This window comes from Podarcis pityusensis (assembly GCF_964106645.2).
Source record: "Podarcis pityusensis genome assembly, chromosome: 11".
NCBI classification, from domain to species: Eukaryota; Metazoa; Chordata; class Lepidosauria; order Squamata; family Lacertidae; genus Podarcis; species Podarcis pityusensis.
In genome coordinates this window covers 7,185,602-7,212,360 of record NC_138036.1, presented here as the reverse complement: position 1 = coordinate 7,212,360, position 26,759 = coordinate 7,185,602, and the positions used below count along the sequence as shown (strand labels likewise).

The 26,759-nt window shown below is 43.0% G+C and overlaps 1 protein-coding gene across 2 annotated transcripts in view; it reads left to right on the top strand.

Moving 5' to 3' along the window:
- The window catches only part of RIT2 (Ras like without CAAX 2), a 259,864-nt gene that overhangs the window by 71,815 nt on the left and 161,290 nt on the right, over positions 1-26,759 (top strand). For both annotated transcript variants that reach the window (XM_080973684.1, XM_080973683.1), the window contains exons 3-4: positions 15,513-15,586; positions 21,560-21,751. In XM_080973684.1, coding sequence (XP_080829810.1) covers positions 15,513-15,586; positions 21,560-21,751 — 266 coding nt within the window. The remainder of the gene's footprint in view (positions 1-15,512; positions 15,587-21,559; positions 21,752-26,759) is intronic.

Genomic DNA, 26,759 nt, shown 5'->3' with positions numbered 1-26,759 from the left:
TTTGCGTGGGGTTTTGAATACTGCATTAGGGTTTATTTGCATAAATTCGGAAAAGATTGCTGGAACTCATGTAACAGTCTGAGCCACTCTTGGAGATTAAGGGTATCTATTAACCTATGTGCACCAACTCTCTCTATCTACCAATGACAGGTCCAGTTTTTCTTATGCCTATCCCTGAGTCCTAGCCATGCCTACTCAGAAGTTAGTCCTGTTGCGTTCCATAGGTGATACTGAAGTAAAGCGAGATTGCCTTACCCATCGGTGAAGGGCAATCAAATCAAGTTTTAATTATAATAATAATTATTATTAACATATGCCCACTCAAACACTTCAGTTTGAAGAACTGTCATCGTTTCAGGTGCCACATAATAATATGTCTTCCACATTAGTAAGAAATAGATATTTTAGCGTGGCAGCACCTGCATACCCAGACATTTAGAAAGTTGATGCGAGTTTCCATCTGCTTTTAGTCTATTGCAGGGGTAGGCAAACTTTTCCACCAGAGGGCCAGATCACCCACCGCTCTTACCCCACTGGCTTTCGGAGCCATGGCGGCGGGGAGGAGGCATCTGTGGCTTCCTATTGGCCCTGGCTGCGTCCTGGAAGTCCTATCCTGTAGCCAATAGGAAGCCATTGCTGCCCACTCAGTCAGTCCCTGTGCAGAGCTAAACCGGCGCGCCATATCCAGTCCGCAGAACGTAGTTTGCTGACCCCTGGTCTATTGTTATTTTAACTATCTGAAAGTCTTAAATTATTGTTAATTTTTCTTATTGACAATTATATTATTTTATCTTATTTGTAAGCTGCTTTGAGGGTCTTTTTTTAACAATCAAGTGATGTCTAAAAGTTATGAAATGAATAAAATTGGGGGGCGGGGGGGGGGAGAACAATGTATTTCTTGAATTTCTTTGAGGAAATGTGGTGATGTTATTCTCTTTTGGCCTATTGCCCAGTAGCAACTACACTTGTTAGAGTCAACAATATTGTTAGATGGGCCATTGTTTTCACCCAAATAAGCATGTATTTTCACAACAGATTTTCAATGATGTGCCTCATTAAGAATCCCTGGCCCAACTGCATCATTTAGCAGAATCATAATTTTGAAGGAGAGGTGGTCTTGGAAGAAAAACGTTCCTTGCTTGACTTGCTAAACCATATGTGGCGACAATTCCAGAGGACATCCCTGGAAGAAAATGAAATGATTTCCATTGTACATTTCCTATTTAATGGCAATGGGGAAACAATTTCCCAGCACCGGCAGAAACAATTTTCTTCCCGAACAAATGGAGAACTAATGATTTTGCACTCAGAGCAGTTACTTGGCAATGTTGCTGGGCGTTAGTGTAGCTAGAGAGATGGAGAGAGGAGGAGGAGGAGGAGGAGAAGGAGGGAACAAACTGGGTGGGTGCCAAGATGCTCAACAGCCATGTAACTGATCTCAAACCAAATCCATGAAAGTCAGGTGGCATAAAGATTAGACAGCAAAGCAGCCAGCTAATTTTAAGCAACAATAACATGTCAGGGGGTTCTGCCTCTTGAGAAGCACTTGGAGTCAGGGTCATGAGAAGAATGATATTGGAGGCCATCTTCAAAGACTTTTGGAATCTGAAACATGGAAATGATGTGCTCTCAGTATTCCTCTGGGATGTGTTCCAGTTCTCTAGAAGCTGGAAGAATGGAGATTGCCAGAAGGAAAAAAAAGAAAGTAAGTCTGCTTTGGGAGGGGGTGAATACAGATGTCCAAGTGGTGAATGTTTTTATTGCTGTATTCTGTATTCACAGGGACATTCTGTGAGCCACCCTTTAACATAATGGCACAGGGATGGATAGCCTGTGATCCTCTGGATGTTGATAGACTGCAGCTTCCCCTATTCCTGATTATTGGTCATGCCAGATGGGACTGATGGCACGCAATGACATTTAGTGGGCACCTGGAAGAGAACAAGTTTTTTTTTTTAAAAAAAAAATATTTATTCAAATTTTAAGATTACAGAAAAAGAAAAAAGTAAAAAAGAAAAACAAATCACATACATCCTACAAAAAAAAAACACACACAATACAAAGAAAAATACACAAGACAGAAAATCACAGTAAAAAATAACAAAAGAAAAATTCAACTTAAACCATTAAAACCGTTTTCCCATTTACTTATTTCCGTGACTTCCTCTCACTTCTCTGCTTTGTATTCTAATTCAAATCGTATCTCCAGCAAATCCTTCTAACCTTCTTTTCATTTGCTTATTTTAACATTCAAAAATATTTAATTCTCCTCTATCTTTTATTTTACACTTCATATTTACTTATTCCATTATACTCTGTCTGCCAATACGGTCTAATATTCTTCTCCAACCTTTTCTAACATTCTTTTATATTACAGTATTTCTGAAGATATGTTTTAAATTTTTTCCAATCTTCTTCCATCGACCCTTCTTCTTGATCTCGAATTCTGCCGGTCATCTCAGCCAGTTCCATATAGTCTATCACTTTTCTCTGCCATTCTTCTCGGGTAGGCAATTCTTGTGTCTTCCAGTATTTCCCAATGAGTATTCTTGCTGCTGCTGTCGCATACATAAAAAAATTCCTGTCTTCCCTTCGCACCAATTGACCGACCATGCCCAAGAGGAAGGCCTCTGGTTTCTTCAAGAAAGTATATTTCAATACCTTTTTTAATTCATTATATATCATTTCCCAGAAGGCCTTGATCTTTGGGCACGTCCACCAAAGGTGGAAGAAAGTACCTTCATTTTCTTTACATTTCCAACATTTATTATCAGGCAGATGATAAATTTTTGCTAGCTTGACTGGGGTTAAGTACCACCTGTAAATCATTTTCATTATATTTTCTCTTAAGGCGTTACAGGCCGTAAATTTCATACCTGTGGTCCATAACCGTTCCCAGTCAGCAAACATAATGTTATGCCCAACATCTTGCGCCCATTTAATCATAGCAGATTTGACCATTTCATCCTGTGTATTCCATTTCAACAGCAAATTATACATTCTTGACAGATTTTTAGTTTTAGGCTCTAACAATTCCGTTTCCAGTTTAGATTTTTCCTCCTGGAAACCAATCTTTTTGTCTAAATTAAAAACCTCCCTTATTTGATAATAATGCAGCCAATCTCGAACTTTAGTTTTTAATTTGTCGAAGCTCTGCAATTTTAGTTTATCACCAACTTGTTCTAAAATTTCACAATATTTTGGCCAGGAAGAGAACAAGTTTTTTGAGTGGTAGGGATGGCAGAAGAATGTGATTCAGTCTGCATTTAAAGACAGACTTACCTGATTCAAAACAATATGCAAACCAAAACGAAGCCATCCTTCAAAATATTGACTTCTCCAAATTTTGAAATGCAGTTCTCCAGCCAAGTATTGTGTACAGAAATGTACCAGTTAAATTAATAGAAAATTAGTGAAAACAACATACACAAATGCATAATCACAGAATCATAGAATTGTAGAGTTGGAAGGGACCATCACAGATGACCCTACAATCTCTGCTTAAGAACCTCCAAATTTGATGGACAAATTTTGTTTCGTTCACATTTAAAGAGGAACCTACATTATTTATACTTTCTGAACCGGTATGTGGACCAAAATATAGCCCCTCTTAGAAATTCACATTGGTCCGAATTTTGCACTGCAAAAATTCATAGGCTAGGGTAAAGCATGCATAAAATGCATTTGTTTGTGTAAAGAACATACAAAGATGCATAATGTTTGAGGAAATTGTTTTGCAAAAATGTGTATATTAATTTAACATACAAACACGTAATTAGCACTAAAATGCTGGTGGATTTTCAGTCAGTCACCCAAATGGATGTGCAAATGTTGGTAAAGGCAGGGGGGAATGATAAGCAGAGAGAAGCAGAGAACTATTAGATCCCTACTTCTAAATAAACATTTATGAGATTGCTCTGGCAATGAATGGGGGGAAATGCACATTACTGTTAGGATCGAACAAAGTGGAGTGTTTTGTCCTTGTGAACCAGCTGATCCTCTCTCCTCTGCCCGGATAATTGTCCTGAATTATCAATGCAATGTCACCTTTTGACAACAGGGAAATATTTGTGGAAACAATAGAGGAGGCTTTGCACATTCCTCTCTCTCTCTCTCTCTTCTTTGTGCAGCTCTCTATCTTCCTCTCTCCCTTTCCAGACTCACTTCCAATACCACTACTCCAAGGTTAGGGGTTAATTGGTAACTTTCCTTTGGGGCACTTAGCCAGTCCCTCTTGGCTCAGAAATACAATTGCATGTCAGCACTGATCACTCATGCCTGAAGAGCTTAAGGAAAGGGAAAGCCAGTGGAGCGCAAGAGATACACACCATCAAGTGTCACCGTTAATCACAGGCACCAAGCTTTTTAATGCACAGGGTATTTTACATCAGTCGGCGCACTGCACACCTTCAAGGTGTACCTTGCAAACATGAGGCATTCCAGTATTTCCCATTATCCTCTCACATGCATCGGCCCTGCATGCCTTTTCCTAAGAAGGCTAGAGACATCACCTTGCTGGATCAGTCCAAATGCCCAGGATCCTGCTTCCAGAAGTGGCTGGCAAAACATGTTCCTGGCAAGCCCAATTATGCACAAAACTCTGTCAATACAAATTCTGTGCTAACTTGTAAAGGTAAAGAGTAAAGGGACCCCTGACCATTAGGTCCAGTCGCGGACGACTCTGGGGTTGCGGTGCTCATCTCACTTTATTGGCCGAGGGAGCCAATGTACAGCTTCTGGGTCATATGGCCAGCATGACTAAGCCGCTTCTGGCGAACCAGAGCAGTGCACAGAAACGCCATTTACCTTCCTGCCGGAGTGGTACCTATTTATCTACTTGCACTTTGACATGCTTTCGAACTGCTAGGTGGTCAGGAGCAGGTACTGAGCAATGGGAGCTCATCCAGTCGCGGGGATTTGAACCGCCGACCTTCTGATTGGCAAGTCATAGGCTCTGTGGTTTAACCCACAGCGCCACCCGCGTCCCTTGTGCCAACTTATAAATGCCTGCTAAAAGCTTTTCTATTCTGCCAGGCCTATATAGGCAATGAAGAGTACATGTCCAACAATGGCTTGTTGATGCTTATTTTAAAGCTTTTTTTACTTTTAATTTTTAAATGGTTTTTATTGTATGTTTTTTTATCCTTTCATGTTGTAGATGCATACATACATAATTTTATTTGTATGCTGCCTTTCCATAGTTCGAGCCATGCTCAAGACAACTTACAATATGGAAATATATATATATAATTACAAACATAACCAAAATAGTCATAAACAATAAATAAAACATCAAAAAGTACATAACCAATTAAACAATTTCCACATAAATCATAAGACTGAAAATAAAGATACAAAAGATTAATACCCATAACAGCAACAACCCCACCCCCACCCAATGAAAACCCCCAAACAATTCCCCAACCCAAGAGTCTGTTCAGCAGCCTCAGCTTTTGTAGTTGGAGTCAGTCTGGGCCCTTCCTCTCATGCCAGGTGGTCTGCAAGGCAAGGAGCAGGTCTTCCAGAACTCACTGCCAAGAAATAAACTGCTTAGCTATGTTTTGTGATTTAACTGTATATAAATACTTTTATAAATAAATGCTAATAAATCTAAGGTGTATGGAGTATAAAGGTGGTGTGGGTGTACCATTCTGTTGGTTTTCCCTAGCGTAACATCTGGGGACGTAGTGCCTCTGAACATGGAGAATCCATTAAGCTGCCATCCAACCAGCACAAAGGAAAGTGGCCTGCAGCCCAACCATCTTGGACAGTAGAGCCATCAGGAAGAGCAATGGAGGCCCTTAGGCAGGAGATTCAGCTACCCAAGAATTCTCAAGCCAAAAAAAAGTTGCTTTAGAATAATCTGCAAGCGTTTTCTAAAAGTTAGGAGATCCTCAGAAAAAAGAGAGAGCAACCAATTGCCCAGCTTGTTTTTGTCACACCCCCGCCCCACATTGCAATTTTTGGGAATGTTGCCCAAAGTTGTTGAGCTTTTGTTTAAGGGAGGGTTGGCCACGAAACAGATATGGCCACAGATAGCACAAATCCAACCAACGATCACATAAAACTGGGTCAGCACTGCCAGCCAGGGGTGCTAGCACTGACCACAAAAATCTGACCACTGATCACATAAAACTGCCCGCCAGGAATGCGAGCACTGCCTGCCGGGGGGGGGGTGCCAGGCTGATCACCGGGTGTATTTGCATGATCAGCGGGTGGATTTTCACAATGATGATAGCGCCAATCGTGAAAAACTGCCCGCTGGGGGTGCGCGTGCACCGATCTGCCCAGGGGAATTTTGTCACCACCCCTAGGCATGACACCTGGGGCAGACCGCACCCCCGCACCCTCCTTTCAACTGAGAGAGGGTTGCTACTTTTTCTGCCCTGCCTGTGTGCTATCTGGAGGCATCTGACTGGACACAAAATTCTGCAGTGGACCGCCACTTGACCTGGTCCAGCAGGTCACTTCTTGTATCATGTTCTTACCCAGAAAGGTTTTTAGAAGGCGATCTTTGTCGAAGATGCTGCTGGGAGCACCCATGTTGTCTCCCTACTGCTATAGAATCTTGTGGAGTTATTTGTTGTTCACACAAACACAAACACACCCCTTTGATGCATACGACTCCTTACTGTAACAGAAGCAAGTTAAAGGTCCCTGGTCTGTGGGGGCTTCCAATCTAATTTCAACAGAAGAGAAGACAAGGGAGAAAGCGGAGGGAGGAGGGGAAGGAATACGAAAGTGCTGAAGGAAACTGGGTGAGAATATGTGAAAATAAATTGCCATGTTGCCAGGCTCTGTTTCTGTGAGAACTAAAGAACTGAGCCAAAGTATTTTGATTCTGAACGATGAAAGCATTGCAAAAAAGAAAGAAAGAGAGGAAGAAGGAAAATTTATATTAGGCAAAACCGCATACAAGAAACGGTGTACAGTGGTACCTCAGGATACATACGCTTCAGGTTACAGACTCTGCTAACCCAGAAATAGTACCTCGGGTTAAGAACTTTGCTTCAGGATGAGAACGGCAGCAGCAGGAGGCCCCATTAGCTAAAGTGGTGCTTCAGGTTAAGAACAGTTTCAGGTTAAGAACAGACCTCTGGAACAAATTAAGTACTTAACCCGAGGTACCACTGTATTAGGAAAGCGATTGCAAGCCAAAGCTATGTACTTCCTCCTCTGACCCATCCCCAAACTCGGTCCTCCAGATGTTTTGGGACTATAATTCCCATATCCCTGACCACTGGTCATGTTAGCTAGGGATGATGGGAGTTGTAGTCCCAAAACATCTAGGCCAAGTTTGGGGATGCCTGTTGTAGAATAAGGATACAATACAACAGGCATCCCCAAACTCGGTCCTCCAGATGTTTTGGGACTACAATTCCCATCATCCCTGACCACTGGTCCTGTTAGCTAAGGATGATGGGAGTTGTAGTCCCAAACCATTTGGAGGACCGAGTGTGGGGATGCCTGACATACAATGACTTTGAATTGATACAGGCCACAACTTTATAGGTTACAAATGAAAGAGGTTTGGATAATCATTAACTTCCGGCCAACTTGCCAGAAGTGGCACCATGGGTCAATCTGACAGCAGGATTTCCAAAAACTTACATTAAATTGGGGGACCCCTGCAGAGATTGTTGCCTGGGGGGTGCTATCAGTCTCGGGCCCCAACAGGGCATATGGACATAGGCAACTCGACGAGGAAGAAACAGGTAAAGGGTCCAGGTCTAGGTTGCTTAAATGAACCAGGAACCTGAGGGAAGCCTATCTGCTCTGTCAGGCCTGCCCTCACCAATTGGTCAGTAAGGCCGGCAGGTTTGGTTCTGGCACCTAATAGAAAAAAAGGTAAAGGGACCAACTCTATGATTCTATGACCCCTGACCATTAAGTCCAGTCGTGACTGACTCTGGGGTTGTGGCGCTCATCTCGCTTTATTGGCCGAGGGAGCTGGCGTACAGCTTCCGGGTCATGTGGCCAGCATAACTAAGCCGCTTCTGGCAAACCAGAGCAGCACACGGAAGTGTTGTTTACCTTCCCGCCAGAGCGGTACCTATTAATCTACTTGCAACTTGATGTGCTTTCAAACTGCTAGGTTGGCAGGAGCAGGGACCGAGCAAGGGGAGCTCACCCCGTCGCGGGGATTCGAACTGCTGACCTTCTGACCAGCAAGTCCTAGGCTCTGTGGTTTAAACCACAGCGTCACCCGCATCCCTATCTAATAGAGGGGGCATTATGCCCATTCTACCTGCTCAGGTAGGACTCCAATCCCTGGAACTCCCTTGCCAGGTCCCTAGGAAGCCTTCACCATCCCACAATGCCACCACGCCTAGGTGGTGAGTGATCTTGCGCTAAAACAATGGTGAATTTTCAGGAGGCCTTTTTGGGAAAATGTGGAGAACTGAAAATCGGGGGGGGGGGGGGGACGGGGACAGAAGGCAAAATGAACCGAAACTGACTGCCTCACCCATTCCCAGTCATGACTCCCCACCCACAATCTTCACTTTTCTGGGCTAAACAGATCCCTTTCAGTCTTTCCTTATAGGACCATCCCCCCATTTTTGTAGTCTTCCTCTGAACCTGTTCCAATTTGTCGACACCCATAGCAAGCAGAAGGGATCTAAACTCGTTGCAAGACACTCTTCAAAGCAAAAGGAAAGACTTCAGAAGGCACCCCCTTCCGCATAAAACATGAGTCATTTCTAACATACACAGTATGAACCCACTTGCCACGCAGACATTAATAATAATAATTAATCTTTTTAGAGCTGCATTTCCGCTGAAACAGGGCGAAAAAAAGTGTCATTCACTTCAAAGGTGTGTGCGTGAGCAAGGCTTTCCTAGTTAATCAGAACCAGTTCCCCCTCTGCACCAGAATAGCAGGTAGCAATTTCTTTCCACTTTTGACCCTGTGATTTTGCTACTGAGTGGAGATTAAGGTGGCAATGATTCACTTACTATCATTTCAGGGAGATCAATTAAAGCCTATGCTTACACTGAGAGGTGTTTCCAGCTTGTGTGAAAATAAAAAGTAAATAGACATTTCTCTCCTTTCTCCCTGAAGACCAGGGCTGTCTTAAGCATATGCAGCACCAGGGTGCAAAGATCCGTCCGGCACCCCCCTCCCCAGGTTGCCCTGTCCCAGGTGTGCAGGAGGGTGGAGCTGGCCGGCTGCCTCAGCATCTCACTGGCAGAAGCAAGGGGAATAATAGCATCAATCTAGTCTGCTTTTGTCAGATCCCACCTGGAGTCCAGTGCCACGTTCTGGGCACCACAGTTTAAGGAGGATTTTGACCGGCAGATGAAGCCCAGTGCTTTCCATATAACTTTTAGATCATATGTAATAGGTCTCCTGGTGTTTGGGACTGATGGGTGACTCCTGGACCATCCCTCGAATAGCCTGCATATATGAAAATGCTCACATGGGTTGGAGAGCCCCCAGAAGGTGTTTGCAGCCACATGCAAGGTCATGGTAATAATAATAATTTACTATTTATACCCCGCCCATCTGGCTGAGTTTCCCCAGCCACTCTGTGCGGCTTCCAATCAAGTGTTAAAAACAATACAGCATTAAATATTAAAAACTTCCCTAAACAAGGCTGCCTTCAGATGTCTTTTAAAGAGAAGATAGCTGCTTATTTCCTTGACATCTGATGGGAGGGCGTTCCACAGGGCGGGTGCCACTACCGAGAAGGCCCTCTGTAACCTCTACCCTCTGTAACCACTACCGAGAAGTTCCCTGTAACCTCACGTCTCACAATGAAGGAACCGCCAGAAGGCCCTCGGTGCTGGATCTCAGTGTCCGGGCTGAACGGTGGGGGGTGGAGATGCTCCTTCTTAACTGCTAACCCCTGCTTCTTAAGGAAGATGAGAAATGGAAGGACATCCTTCTTCCAAGCTGTGGGGAGGCATGGGCCAGCCCTGGCTTGAGACCAGAAGGCCTTGAAGGAGGACCATGTCCTGAACTGCAATACTCCCTGCATCATGGTATGTATCCAATTGCCCAGAAGTATTTGGGAAATGACCCTGGCAGGGCTGTCTTAAGCATATGCAGTGCTGGGGTGCAAAGATCCACCCAGTGCCCCCCTCCCCATGGTTGCCCAGTCCCAGGCGTGCAGGAGGGCGGAGCTAGCCAGCCGCCTCAGTGTCTCGCTGGCTCGGTCACCCCCGAACTTGTGGCGCAGAGCCGCCCGAGCAGAAGAGCCTGCCTCGGTGCTCTGACCGATGGATGGGCTCTTCCCCTGACTAAACTCTCAGGCCCCGGACTCTTGACCTGGCGCCCCTGAGAGCCTGGCGCCTGGGTGCCCTGCACCCCTAGTGTCTATTAGTAAGACGGCCCTGCTGAAGATGACCCATCCAATGAGGCAGAGGTGGTATCTACACACATATAAAAAACGTTCTGAAAATGCAGTACGTTTCTGAGCACAATTCAAAGTATTGGTGCTGACCTTTAAAGCCCTAAATCGCCTCAGTCCAGTACAGTGGTGCCTCGCAAGACAAAATTAATCCGATCCGCGAGTCTCTTCGTCTTGCGGTTTTTTCGTCTTGCGAAGCACGGCTATTTAGCGGCTTAGCGGCTATTAGTGGCTTAGCGGCTTAGCGGCTTAGCGGCTATTAACGGCTTAGCGGCTTAGCGGCTATTAACGGCTTAGCGGCTTTAAGAAAAAGGAAACAAACTCGCAAGAACTCGCAAGACGTTTCATCTTGCGAAGCAAGCCCATAGGGAAATTCGTCTTGCGGAATGACTCAAAAAACGGAAAACTCTTTCGTCTAGCGAGTTTTTCGTCTTGCGAGGCATTCGTCTTGCGGGGCACCACTATATACCTGAAGGAGCGTCTCCACCCCCATCGTTCAGCCTGGACACTGAGGTCCAGCTCCGAGGGCCTTCTGGTTGTTCCCTCACTGCGAGAAGCCAAGTTACAGGGAACCAGGCAGAGGGCCTTCTCGGTAGTGGCACTCGCCCTGTGGAATGCCCTCCCACCAGATGTCAAAGAGAAAAACAACAACCAAATTTTTAGAAGATGCCTGAAGGCAGCCCTGTTTAGGGAAGCTTTTAATGTTTAATAGGTTATTGTATTTTAATATTCTGTTGGAAGCCGCCCAGAGTGGCTGGAGAAACCCAGGGAGATGGGCAGGGTATAAATAAATTATTATTATTATTATTATTAATTATTATTATTATTATTATTATTATTATTATTATTATTATTATACATTGAATTTTCAATAAGGTTTACCATCGCCATCTAGTGTCACATTGTATATTGCACTTAAAACACACTTAAAACATTTTATTTACAGCTGTATAGCTGAGTCCAGAGAGAGAGAGAGAAATTTTGGGAGATGCCAGCCTCAGCTATTGAAATGTCTAGGGGAGACAGCATGGCTGTGGCCAAAGAGGGACCCTTAGGGTTGCCTCTGATCCATTCTTTAATTTTTAGGTTCATTTTTTAAAGATACAGCTGAGCTCAAGTAAGAATTCAAGGCTTGGATTTTTGTTTTTTGAAGAGATCAACTGCAGATTTGCATTCTGGTACCCACTATTATTGAGGGGAACTCAAAGCAGTACTAAGTTAAAGTCCCTTAGAGGTGCACTAGTGGAATGAATGGCTTATGCAACAGGAGTCGCAGGAAACCAGAATGGCCCAATGATTTGAAAGATTACTGTAGATCTGATACTTTCTTGTTACACAACCTGTTACACAACAAACTTCCACAACCACAACTGTCGTGTTGGATCTTACATTGCATCGCTTCCTTTTTTTAAAGGGGGGAATTCAAGTTATCTCACGACAATCTACAAAGCTTAAAAGCAAAGGAACAGCAATATTCACTGTGCATTAAAACAAAACTCCCTTCCTCATAGAATGACAAATCTTCAGGAATAATCAATTAGGATAATGCTGTATTTAGAAAACCAGCCAGTTACATCCCATCAAATGCATGTGAGTAGAAGAACATTTTAACTTGGTGCAGAAAATATGATCATGGCCTTATCAGGCCTTATCAGGGAGAGTATTCCACAGATGGGCTACAACGGAAAAGAGCCTCTCTTCCTACAACTCTCTAGACAAGGACTTCATATGTTGATCTTGGGAGATGGGTAGATTCATGATGAGAGATGCTTTCCATCAACAACTGAGGTCCTGAGCTGCATAAGTCTTTATGGGTTAAGACCAGCACTGAAACCACAACTGAAACTCTCCAGAAATGTACTTCAAATGTGTGAAATCTGCTTGACACATTTAGAAAGAAAACAGAATAGGAGAATGTCTTGTAAGGCCTACTGAAAGAAGTTGAGCATGCCAGACCTCTGCAATATAGGGGGAAGATTTAGAATTAGAGCAGTGTCAGTATTTTTATTTTATTACTGGTAATTTGTTTTATTTATTTGCATGTGTATTGTTTCCTTATCGGTGACTTAAGTACTTCAGCTGTGTGTAGTACCTATTGAATTTCAAGGACTTAATTAATTTTAATATAATATCCAATGGTACAATTTGCTTTTCAAAGGGAATTAACTTCGGAGCCATTGAGCAGTAAAAGTAAATACAAAAATACATAGATAGCAGAGAGAAAGACATTCCCATGCCAAGCTTGATTTGCATTTATATAGTTGCCATAACAGTAATGAGGATCAATTTGCTTAATGATTCAAGATATATTGGAATAAATCGCAAAGGCTGTTGGAAATTATCAGAGGCCAATTCAAAGAAATCTGGTCATTTGCTGTATCACCACATCCAAACCACTCCTTCCCAAAGATTATGAACTGATCTAGCATACGAATAGCCTTCTCTGGCCAACCAGATGCCTCTGGGAAGTCCAAAATTAGGACTCCCCTTTCCCTTTGTGGTTTCCAGCAACTGGTATTCAGAAGCATATTGCTTCTTGCTGTGGAGGCAGAGCATAGGCGTCAGAATTAGTGGCCATCAATGGCCTTATCTTCCATGAATTTGGCCCTTGCTCTTTAAAATCCATCTAAGTTGGCCTTAATTGTCTCCTGTAGGAACAAGTCCCATAGTTTTAACTATGTGCTGTGTTGTTGTTGTTTAGTCGTGTCCGACTCTTCATGACCCCGTGGACCAGAGCACACCAGGCACTCCTGTCTTCCACTGCCTCCCACAGTTTGGTCAAACTCATGCTGGTAGTTTCAAGAACACTGTCCAACCATCTCATCCTCTGTCATCCCCTTCTCCTTGTGCCCTCCATCTTTCCCAACATCAGGGTCTTCTCCAGGGAGTCTTCTCTTCTCATGAGGTGGCCAAAGTATTGGAGCCTCAGCTTCAGGATCTGTCCTTCCAGTGAGCACTCAGGGCTTATTTCCTTCAGAATGGATAGTTTTGATCTTCTTGCAGTCCATGGGACTCTCAAGAGTTTCCTCCAGCACCATAATTCAAAAGCATCAATTCTTCAGCCATCAACCTTCTTTATGGTCCAGCTCTCACTTCCATACATCACTACTGGGAAAACCATAGCTTTAACTATACGGACCTTTGTCGGCAAGGTGATGTCTCTGCTTTTTAAGATGCTGTCTAGGTTTGTCATTGCTTTTCTCCCAAGAAGCAGGCGTATTTTAATTTCGTGACTGCTGTCACCATCTGCAGTGATCATGGTGCCCAAGAAAATAAAATCTCTCACTGCCTCCATTTCTTCCCCTTCTATTTGCCAGGAGGTGATGGGACCAATCAGCTATGGTTAGAGATGGGCTACTCCACCAAAAATGGTTTCTCTCAGTTCCTTGTATTTCCAGTTTTAAGTTCAGTTTTCATGATTTTTTTTAATGCATGGGGGTAACAGGGCCAATTAACTATTGAAACCCTTTTGCATGCAGAATAAGGAGCATTTAGCTAGTAAATACTGGTTGGAGAGTAGATTTTACTTGTTGCAGTCACACACACACACACATAGATGCTTGTAGGTAATAAAATAGCAAAGTTGTTGATTGTAGGAGGTACAGAATTGGGATATAAATGTTTCTAGTTTGAATCTAAGTAACTAGTCTAGCTCCTTTGATCTCGAAGAGGATAAATAAAGACAACTTCTCATATTTAAGTCTGAGAGAGGTGTATGAGCAGGATAGATTAAAGGTGCAGGGGCAGTCTGGGGATACCAAATATCAGGCAGCCCAAGTGATGGGCTTTTAGGTGCAAAGGGCTAGTTTGGATTGTAACATAGGACCTGACTGTCCATATGTTCCTGCTGATAAATGGTCTTTCTCAGGCACGTTGTTGGGAACTCCTGGCCCTTCTCCTCGCCTCACAGCTCACTGCGCAAGCGAGGCAGACCATCCATCACCATAAACACACCGTCTGTCTTGCATTGTTGTTTAATTAAACAACAGAGATAATTTGCAGCCCATGTTGCAGTATAAATATTGTCCGACGCTTCGGCTCCATTTAACCTTAACAAGAAAATATGAATAACAAGACGGGGCGTGAAATATACAGTGGAGCAAAATAATCTATACAAATATTAGCTGGTGCTTATTTTCCACTTGGAAGACAGCAGCCTACCACTATGGGGGGAAGGCAACAGTTTATGTGGAATTCTTTTTAATGTTATGCATGCATAAAAGCCAATTTGCTAAACCGAAAAAGTAATAGACTGAGGAAGCAAACTTTTAAAGGTTTTATTTAAATATTAACAACCAAAGCTGACCCTCCCCAGCTGCTTTTCAGCCAATGAGACATGAAGCACACCTTCCTCCTCTCCACAGATCAAATGTTCAACCTTCACCAGCTGCTTAGGAAAGGTCCGTAGCTCATTGGTGGAGTATCTACTTCGCATGCAGATGGTCCCAGGTTCAAAGTCTGGTATCAGGTAGGGCTTGGAATATGATCAGTCTAGGAATCCTGGAGAGCCTCTGCCAGCCACGTTAGCCAATATGGAGCAAGTTGGGACAATAGTGTGACTCAAGGCAGCTTTCTAGGTTCATAGAGTTCTATGAAAACCACAACACCCCAGCAGAAAAAATATCAGAGATAATCAGCCAGGCATAAAAGAACATCTCATCTCATCAAACATTTGAAATAGAGCAGTATCTTGACCCCAGGATTATTGGTTTGTTTTTGTTCTTGTCCTTGTGCTTGTTTTTATTATGCATTCCGTCTTCTCATTTTATATTTTTATGTTGTGAGCTGCCCTGTGATATTCCTATGAATGGCGGTATATAAACTTAATAAACAAATAATAAAAGATGACAAATCAGCCTCACTGGGGAGAGCATTCTGTAGGCAGCAAGAGGAGGGCACTTTTGAAAAGACTCTATAGGAGTCTTATCTATAGGATGCTGTAGGGCACATACCCCCCCACCTCCAATAACATAAGAATAATGAATTATGCAAGGAAATTTCTGTGATTCATGCATGTTGCAGAATTATTCCTTTCTCGTTGCAGAAATTAAAGTTGCATTGCTGCCCAACTTTGTCTTTTTTCTTCCTTTAGCTTAGAATCCCTGCAGTCCTGCTTATATGGTTTATTTCCTTTCTCTTATGCTTCTCCCCTTGCAGAGGATGCTTATAAAACACAAGTACGTATAGATGATGAGCCTGCTTATTTGGACATTCTGGACACTGCTGGACAAGTGAGTAGTTTCTCTGCCTGGACAATTTGAGCTGCCAATGAAAGTTGCCACAGAGTGTGCGTGAGGATACTGAAAAAATAAGGGAAGCCTACATATACGTGTGTGTGTGTGTGTGTGTGTGTGTGTGTATAGTAAGGTGAGAACTCCCCTTCCTCTAAAACAGTGGTTCTCAACCTGTGGGTCCCCACATGTTGTTGGACTACAACTCCCATCATCCCTAGCTAGCAAGGCCAGAGCTTAGGGATGATGGGAGTTGTAGTCCAACAACATCAGGGGACCCACAGGTTGAGAACCGCTGCTCTAAAACATGGGTAGGCAAACTAAGGTCCGTGGGCTGGATCCGGACCAATCGCCTTCTAAATCTGGCCTGTGGATGGTCTGGGAATCAGCGTGTTTTTACATGAGTCGAATGTGTCATTTTATTTAAAATGCATCTCTGGATTATTTGTGGGGCATAGGAATTCATATACTTCTTCCAATCTTCTGTAAATCTCTGGTCCCGCAGGTTTCGAATCCTTCCTGTTGTTTTGTCCAATTCTGCATAGTCCATTAATTTCATCTGCCATTCTTCTTTTATCAGAATTTCTTCTTGCTTCCATTTCTGGGCTAACAATACTCTTGCGGCTGCCACACTGGTTTCTCACCACCACCACCACCTCTATAGGTGAGAACTTCAGTCTGAACACAGAGCCACATTCCCCAAAACTGCCAGGTTTTGCCTGATAACATCAATGGGTGTTGGCTAGACAATGCCTTGGCAATCACCAGTGTGCAGTCAGCGAAGTGTGTTGCGTGACTGTGTTTAGGGAGGTGCATTTAGAAAAGGAACAGGAGATCAAGAGACTGTTTGAAAATGTACCTAACAGTTGTGGAGGATCTGTTCCAAGGTACAGAGACTCCCATTTGCTTTTGTTATTGTTGTCAGAGGAATGGGAAACAGAAGGTAGATCTTATTAACTCACTGGCAGGGAGCTAGGATGCTTTCTTCCCCCCCTTTGAAGCATCATATTCCCTGAGATTGAACATTGATAATGGCAATCATTGTATCTGTCCTGCACTGTCTCTGTGGGCTCTTGTTTATTGATGCTAATTAATGTTTTGCATTCCAGTGTTCAAAGATGTTATAGAAAGTAAACGCATTTGATGTTTATCTTAATGGATATCTAGTGAGTTAAGCCTGTATGATGATATTGAACATTTTGGCAATCTACAAGGGTTAAGTGCAGTTTCATAGTGGCTAAGTGCAATCAGGACACTTTTAATAGAGGTAAAAGTCCTATTTGCATAACTACCTGAAGAACAAAAGATCCCAGTTCCCCCCAACCCCCCCCAAAAAAAACCCTAAAGATGTGTACAATCTACAGTGAAGTGTATTCAGTATTTACAAGAAACTATATAAATCATATTTCAAACCAAGCTTCTTGCAGCTTTCCACATAATTGTATTCTGGGCAATAGTTATATTTTAAAATGCCTTCTTCTAATGAAATAAAAATAATTTTCACAAACTGTTTTCCCACCTGTTGCATTATTGCTTCAAAATAAGAATTTCTTTCCAAGGTCGGTGATTGGGGGAAAATGTCAGTTCAGTGATGCAATGGAAATGGTATCAGCTGTTGAGTGTGGGTGCTTATTTACAGGCAAATTATGCCAAGAGAAAACTATTATTTAATCATTGCAAATAATTAATTAGATACGGATGATAATAATATAATGAAATTCAAAAAAGTTTATATCTGTCTATCTGTCTATCTAGCAATACATCATAGGCTTGGGAGTGGTAAATCCTCACTCAATACCTACATTTCCAACATTGGATGGTAATAATTACAACGCGGGTGGTGCTGTGGGTTAAACCACAGAGCCTAGGACTTGCCGATCAGAAGGTCGGCGTTCAAATCCCCGCGACGGGGTGAGCTCCCATTGCTCGGTCCCTGCTCCTGCCCACCTAGCAGTCCGAAAGCACGTCAAAGTGCAAGTAGATAAATAGGTACCGCTCCGGCGGGAAGGTAAATGGCGTTTCCTTGTGCTGCTCTGGTTCGCCAGAAGCAGCTTAGTCATGCTGGCCACATGACTCAGAAGCTGTACGCCGGCTCCCTCGGCCAGTAAAGTGAGATGAGCGCCACAACCCTAGAGTCGGCCACGATTGGACCTAATGGTCAGGGGTCCCTTTACCTTTACCTTTATTTTAATTGGAATCTTACATGGCACACCACATATCACCCATTAATAGGTTACAGTCAGGAGTCTTTCACAGCCGTATCTGGGGATACCAGCAATTGAACCAGGGATCTTCTGCATGCAACTTGCTCTACCATGGAGCTAAGGTCTTTCACTACACTGAAATAGACCATTCGTCCATCTAGCTCAGTATTGTCCACCTTGACTAGCAATGTCTCACCAGGTTTTCAAGCAAGGGGACATCCCTAGCCCTACCTGGAAATGTCAAGGTATGAGCCTTAGACCTTCTGCACACGAAGCAAATGTTCTACCACTGAGGTATGACTATTCCCTCGTGGAATCTAGTGAGCATTCCTGGGGCAGGACCTGGGATCGTCTACATTCAAAGCAGATTCGCCACAATGGAGCTTTTGTCTTCTCTATCCTGCTTCTTGGTTATACCAGAGTGTAATGAGATGTTGACAAAAAACAATGAAATGTTGAAATCCCACTTTTATACATAGATACCTTGTTCAGAAAGGGGAGCGTAGGAGAAGGACAAAGTAAGAGAAGATCCACAGGTCTCAAGGGACTCAATACTTACCAGAAAAAGCTATCACCTTCAAACTCCTTCGGGACCTTTTCTTCTCCTTCCAGTCCTTTCTGCTCTTTCCTCAAACATAATGACTGAGCTATTAATCCGTTCCCTTTACTATTAATGATGCATTTTGTGATTTAAGGTGAAAATCCATTTTATACTATCCTGCATGCAGATGAGAAGAGAGCACATAGTTTATAGTGTGTAATAAACCAAATGAAGCTGGATTTCTTTTTTACTTTATTTTTCTTTAAGGAGATTCAACAGTGAATCTTGCTCCACTGACTGCATCTAAGAGAAAATGATCAAGGTGTTTCTCCTTAAGGAAAAAGCCATTCACATTAAGATGAAAGACAAAATTTGCCAAGCGGGACACTGTTGCACAGAACTGTTTTACTGCAAGTGGGAAGGAGCACCGCCACCCCTTCTGTTTAAGGGATGAGTCCAGAACCAAGGCTGGAGGAACTCAATATTTTCATATTCCTAGAAGAAATGATCTGGTCTGCAATTCATTAATGTGGAATTTTTGCTTTCTCCAAAAGTTGTGATTCGCAGTTTGAGCATATCGCAATACACATGTAAATGTGCATTTCAAGAAAAAATACACTTTACATTTTTTAAATACCTAGAACACTGAATGTAAAATTTACCTTTGTATATTAGGCTAGTTTCTTCACACACATATACCTCTCTATCTTCCATCCAGGCAAGCAAGAAGCATGATCAGAGTTCAAGGACATATTCCAGCCAGGAATATAGGGTGTAAAGTAGAGCAGGCAAAGTGTGTCACTTGGGGAGAGTCTTGAGGGCCAAATAGAGGGGACTGGAGTCTGGGTCTGAGGTTCCCAACTCCTGCAACACATAGCATCTAGGCATGTCTGTTCCAGTGAAGGCAATAATCAGCACCTTGGAGAGTTCATCATAGACACTAATGCAAAATTGTGCTTATGCAACCTAAGGTCTGTTCTCAAGGAGGGTGCAAAAGTGAGGGATGTGGCTCAGAAAGTTATGTGGCCTAGATCGAGTCTTGGGGGCCATATAAAGCTTCCAAGTCTGAGGTTCCCCATTCCCGCCTGAGAGACTTTTTAGCTTAACATATAAAAGAAACACAATGGAATTGTGTGCAAAAGAATAAAAATGCTGACTTGGGAAAGCCATAGGTAGATTCACCTATTGAGGTTGCAACCCAAAACACCTTTACTGTGTGGGACTTACTGGTACCTTTGAGCAGATGTGGGCAGGAGTATTGATTTTGTGAAATGGAACCAATTCAGAGAACCCTAAAATTGGGAGCAGTCCCAAGGAGACTGTCAGCCAGTTGCCTGCCTGGTCTTTTCTTGGGAACATCCTTCGTCCAGTTCTTCAGTCTTTAAGCCCAGGAACAGATGGCATTTGCTTGCGCACATGTCCTAGATACCACCTGCTGTCTGCTGTCTTCATCCGTTTTCCCATTTGCCGTCTCTCTTTGTAAACTTTGTTAAGGGGGAAAAAATGAGAAGACCGAAATCATGTTTTCCGAGTGCTGCTATTTCAGCTTTGCTTGCCCTGGCAACCAGCAACCTACAAGTGTTCAGCTGTTTTGTGCAGATGGCGTCTCTGTATAAATATTCCAGTATGAATTCTGCCTTTCCTGCCTTCTAGTCGAATATAAAGAGCCTTCGCATGTCAGTGGGTTGTACTTCCCCGGGACCATTGCCATCCAAGTAGCAAAGATTCCCTTTGTATTTCCTAATGATCTCTTGTGCAATCTTGAAACACAGAAGACCACCACCAACTAATTTCATGGAGTGGAATCTTCTGTGTGGCACATGTTCCTTGTTCAGCATCCCCGGTTGATGACCTCAGGCTATCTGTGAAGTCTTCTGGGTTTTAACTTTTGAACATGACCATTCTGTAGGGCAATTTAGGTTGCTGTTTGGATCTCCAGTCCAGGACAGTGTTTTTTGGAGAATGAAGTAGTCTCTGAAGCATAGATATTGGCCACCCCAATCCAGACTTCTTTTTTAATCCTCTCCCCTTGGTGCAATGATACTGATAGTGTTTTAAACACAAAACTTCGCTTGGCGCTCCTGTGTGGGACCTGCCTATTCCACAATATACTGTTCAGCACTTTTAGCATTACATTTCCTGTGGTTCATGTGTACATGAGATAACAATGTGGCTCATATTCAGTGCATCCTGAATGCTAATGTCTCCTTTGATTTCTCCCTGCTACGAATGTGGCATTTTGCTTAATTAGTAAAGAAGCGTTGCTTGCTGCTGTCGTTTGGAAAGAAAGAAAGAAAGGTTTTCTGTTCTGAAAAAAATTGAAAACATAGCAAATATAGAGAACGCTTCTTAAAGAGGGCAGTTCTTCAAAATGCAAGGTTTGAAGAGGGTTTCATGAATTGGAACATGCTCCATACACATTACATCTATGTTATTTCCAAATTGATTTGTCGTAATTTGCAAAGTCCCATTCTGCTTTTTCCATACAGGGGACAGAAGTGCAGCTTTGTTTATTAGTGTGTGTGTGTGTGTGTGTGTGTGTGTGTCTGAGTGAGTGAATCACCGGGAAGCTCCATAGCTCAATGATAGAGCACATGTTTGCATGTGAAATGTCCCAGGTCCAATCCTCATCACCCCAAAGTAGGCAGTGGAAGATTCCTGCTTGAGACTTTGGAGATCTGCTGCCAATCATTGCAGATGATCTAAGCTAGATAGCCCAATGGACTGACTCAGTATAAAGCGACTTCCTATGAAATGATCGGATTTGGAATGAGACAGCTTCATATAACCTCAAAAGCCCTCCAGGTCTGTGAAACTGTAATAATGGTGAGCTTTATTGGGTTACCTTTTTTTTGGACTCTATTGCAGAGAGACGGACATAATGGAAAAACAAGAAGAAAAAACATATATGCATCCAAATTCAAATATTCTTCTTTTGAAAATAAAATAAAATCAGCCAACCGTTTTGCATTATTTACTGTAAGAAACCAGACAAACAAAAATAATTCAAGGGAAAGAAGGGTGGAGGATTAGACCTGGATGCCTTATGAATATTAGAAGTGAATCACCTGTGTTTTTTCTGCTAGTTAAAACGGTAAACAAAATCACTTTTGAAATAGAAAAAAGGAGGAAAAAATTACCTTAGAAGCACACTCTCAGCAACTCTGTTCTTTATAGGCTCTTTATTTTGCTTGCTAAATTATATAGCATCTCAATGTTACTCTGCAGGCAGAATTCACGGCCATGAGAGACCAATATATGCGAGGTGGAGAGGGCTTCGTTATTTGCTATTCCATCACGGACCGACAGTCCTTTCAAGAAGCTGCAGAATTCAAGGAGCTCATTTATCGTGTCCGGCATACCTATGACATCCCCGTGGTGCTGGTGGGGAACAAAATTGATCTCAAGGAGTTTCGGCAGGTAAGCAAAGTTGTTGCCGCTTTTAAAAATGAATAATAAGAAGGGTTGGCTCTGGAGCAGGCAGAATGCCACTCTAACTGCTGGTGTGAACCGAGTCTGAACATCAACCAGCCTTTCTGACAAATGATCAACTGTCCAGCATGTGGCATTTCGGTTAATTAGGAAATGAATGTTGCTCACTGAAAGGGAAGAGGTTCTATTGCATGTGTAAAAAGCCTTGAATTGGTGAAATGAGTCACTGAATCATAGAACTGTAGAGATGGAAGGGATTCCAAGGGTAGGAATCACTGCTAAAGAATTCCCAACCTCTTCTTCAAACCCTCCAGTAATGAAGAGTGCACTATTTTCTGAGGTAGCATGTTCACTGTTGAACAGCTCTTGCCATCAGAAAGTTCTTCCTGATGTTTATTTGTAATCTTCCTTCTTGTCAATTAAATCCATTGGTTGGGTCCTCCCCTCTGGAGCAGCAGGAAAACAAGCTTGCTCCACCTGCCATGTGACAGCCATTTGGATATTTGAAGAGTTAGTTGGAAGCTGTCGCCATGTCCTTTTGCCTCCTGCCTCTTGGCCATCCTTCCTCCAACTCTTGTCTCCCTCCTATCAACACCACAAAGTTCCTCATCAGACCAAAAGAAGAGCCCCATTGGAATAACCCAAAAGCTCACAGTACTCTGGATACAAGCCATTATCTATTAACTGTAAATTATGGCAGCACATCATCAGTGTGGTGCAAGGTGTAAAAAGTCTCCTCCTCTATAATGCAACAGAAGGAAGGTAACAGAAAAAGAGGGAGTGGGGAAGAGGAAGAATATGCAGTTGTTTTATTTACATGGTGTCAATTTTACCAGTAGGCATGGCAGAAGCAGTCAGTGGGGCAAGGCAGAAGCATTTGCCTGCCCTCCTGCTACTAGCATGAGGGTGACTTACCTGTAGATCGGAGAAGGGAGGCGATGGTGAGGTCACCCCCTAATCTGCTCTGTTGCCTCATGTGTGGTGGAGAATCATCAGCACTGAAGCCCAACTGCTAGTTCAGTTAGCTTCTATATGTAGTATTGAGGTGGGTGATGAGGTTCATTGGCCTCAGGCAGCAAGATTTCTTGAGCTGGCCCCACACTTACTGTACATACTCTTAGACTTCACCAAAGACTACAGCATGGGATGAGAACTAAGGGGTTATGCCAAAGAACCAGTTGATCAGTGGTGCCATAAACCGCTGCAGCTGACTGCTGAAAGTGTAGTGTGTGTGCTTAACACAGCATTGTTAAGCTCATATTCTTCTTGTGTGCATTTCTGAGGCCTCCTGTTACCCACTGGACTATGATGAGCCTTTGGCCTGATCCAGCAGGGCTTTTCTTATGTTCTTAATTTACACAGGTAAATGTATAACATAGTCCTTTTAGAATATTGTTTCATGCATAGCAATTAAAAAACCCACACCCATATTTCAGCCATTTGCAGCTCTCCCCTGTATATTTTTCTTTCAAAAAGTGTTGGAATAGAGGAATAAATCCCAAGGATTGCAATTGAATTCTTGTACTGGAGTTTTTTTAAAAAGGGGGGGGGGGAGAGAAAAGAAAATCCAATGAAAATGATCAACGTAAGCAATTTTAAGGTCTCTTCCTGAGTTTCCCTTCTGAAAATGAAGATGTATCAGACACATTTATCCATGCATCAATGAATTCCCTGCTGATTCCTCTATTTGGGATACTTTTGTTTTACCCAAGCAATATAAAAGCATTGGGGTACTGAATGCCCCATGAATTCTTTTCGAATAAAAATTGATCTAAACAAGCAGATTCTATGGTCACATACACACATTGCATTTAGAGCATTCTTATTCTGGTTTAAAGCCCATGGATAATCTTGGCAGCTGTAGTTTGTAACGGGTGCAGGGAACTGTACCTCCGAGACATCAACACCCTTAACTACAGTTCCCAGAATTCATCATGACTGTTAAAGTGGCATAAGCATGTTTTAAATTTATGGTGTGGATGTCATCCCAGCTCCCTTCTTCTGACCAAATGCACAAATTGCTGTGGAGCATTTTGTGTCTTGAGGCCCCAAGCCAGCCCCCTGTGAAATAACTATACACGGACACAGAATTAAGGTTGATGGGTAACATTAAGGCCACAACTTTATTGATTGGAAATTAAATGTGAGTGGTATTGGCATAGGCAATGGCTGAAGACTATAAGGGCCTACTGCCCCAGTTGGCAGTGTCTATGTAGGTAAACCCATTGGGGCAGCAACATCAGGGTTTTGCCCAACAAAAGCTTACCACAAGGTTCCTGTGATCTCAGCATGGCCCTAGCCCATCAAGCGGACTTTGGACAAGATCCGTGACCCCCAGATCCCTTTAACGGAATACCTTTAGATCACTGAGGGGCAGGTGATGGCCACACCTCCCCTCCACACACAAAATTAAGCCAATGCCTAACCGCCAAACCTGGAAAGTTGTGGCGATTGCTAAGGGGGTAGGCGAAAAACCAAGTGGCCAGTGTCAATTTGCCAAATGGATAAAAATTCCTACCTGGCCCCTGTCTCAAGACAGGTGACTCACACATAGTCCAAAGCAAAGCCGAGAACTTACACTAAGGGCGAGAGGACGGGTGTTCAGCAGTGCCAATCAAGTGCCTAGGGCATTCCTGCACTGATGCTTATATAATTCCTTAACCACCCCCACCCCTTTCCTGATTGGCTGTGACCCATGATGCCTACTTAGAGAAATGAAACTTAGACTTAGAAATGAAGCCTACTTAGTCAGAGGTGTGTCCAGGGGCCCAGTCACAAGAAGGACCACCTTCTGAGGATGGTCCTATTTGCCACCTCAAGACACCTTGAAATTTGGCTTGGGGTAGGTAGCAGAATGTCTCTCCCTCCTCCAAAAAAAAAAGGAAAAGAAAAATGCATTTATTTTTTCTGCTGAAGAAGGTTTTAAAAATCCAACTAAACTGCAAAAGGCAGTTCCCCACACTGGAATTCCCACCCTGGCAGAGCATAGCAAGGGTGGTATAACTAGCACATCTGCTCTCACCAGTCTTTTCATCCTTCAGTCCTGGATGCTGCTGTAAAAATTTTGCATATGGAAATGTATTATAATATTATTTACGGTGCCTGGAGGAGGGGGGAAAAAAGTAATCTCACTTCCAGTGTTCCTTAGCATTGTTTTGCATTTGACAACAATTTCATAACAACCAGACAGGGTGTAGGAGTCGGGTCAGACAAAGCCACTGTTTGATATGCAGTCCCCCTCCACAATGCAATTAATGATGTATGTCGTCTGTCTCGCGAATCTATCTATGGCGGTCCAGGAACAAGACTAATCTGCAATTAAAATGACACATCAGGGGGAACTTCACTGCAACAAGCAAGCTTATTAGTTTGAAATAATGTTTCGCCTTTCTGATAGCCCTGGTAAAATGATTGTGGCTGTTCCTTTAAGTAGGCCTTGTCGTTTTTAAGTATGTCGTGTTGTTATCCCCAGGAACAAGGGGTTTATCTTTTCACCTTCTAAAGACAAATTGGAATTTAAGAGGCTGAGAAGAAGTGCTGTTTGCTACCCCTGGAAAAGTTAAGCAGTTGACTGCAAAGGATTTGCAGAGAGACCCAGGTGCTTGAGGGAATACTGAACTGTGTTATGCAATACAGTGGTACCTCGAGTTAAGAACTTAATTCGTTCCGGAGGTCCATTCTTAACCTGAAACTGTTCTTAACCTGAAGCACCACTTTAGCTAATGGGGCCTCCCGCTGCTGCTGTGCCGCCGCCACACGATTTCTGTTCTCATCCTGAAGCAAAGTTCTTAACCCGAGGTACTATTTCTGGGTTAGCGGAGTCTGCAACCTGAAGCGTATGTAACCCAAGGTGCCACTGTACAAATAATGTCTATTTTAAATATATGGTGTGGATGTGATCCCAGATAAAGCACATGCTTGTGTTTGTGGGTGAGTTAGTTGGATGGGCAGCCAACTTCTGCTTAAAAACCTCCAATGAAGGAGAATCCACCACCTCCCGAGGGAGTCCATTCCACTGTCAAACAGCTCTTACTGTCAAAACGTACATCCTGATGTTGAGTTGGAATCTCCTTTCTTGTAACTTGAATCCACTGGCTTGTATCCTACCATCCAGAGCAGGAGAAACCATGCTTGATCCATCTTCCACATGGCAGCCCTTCAGATATTTGAAGATGGCAATCATTTCACCTCTCAGTCTCCGCCTTTCCAGGCTAAACATACTCAGCTCCTTCAACCATTCCTCATAAGGTTTGGTTTCCAGTCCCTTAATAATCTTGGTTGTCCTCCTCTGTACGCCTTCCAGCTTGTCAGTCAGTTCAATTTATTGTGTCTAGCGAACAGCTATTACACACATGAACATAATAATAATAATAACAACAAGAATACAACTACTCCCAGCTTGTCAATATCCTCCCTAAACTATGGTGTCATATATGCTGAAAGGCAGGTTGTTGTTGAAGAGGTCACTCATCATTTCATTGTTATTTTTTAAGGGCTGGGAGACTGATCTCTTCTTTTAAGGAAGAGATGGGTGTATGTGGGTATTATCATTTGTTGCTGTTATTGTTGTGCTTTAAGGTACTGATTGGATTTGGCAAAGATTATTTTATAGCTTGAATTTTGTATATTTGTTAAGGTTTGTGAGTGGCCTTGAGGGCTTTTTGGCAGGGAGGGGATCAAAAGGCAGCACAGAAATAAACTCTAATGGACTTGGATAAGATGAGAGACAGGAATGCCCTGGAACTATTCAGATTATCTGGGAAGAGATTTGAACTAATGTCAAAGCTTAGCCATCCTATCCACTGCATCATGTTTCCCAAAGTGTGAGATGCATACCCTTAGGGTCCACAGAAGGGTTTCAAAGGGTACATTGCATATTTTTTTCCATGTTACTTTATCATAGTCATTTTAGCTGCATATAAAGAGATAAAATAGTAGCATTAAAACCACCCCAAAATGATATTTGCCCAAGAAGGGGTAAGCTGGTAAGACGAAA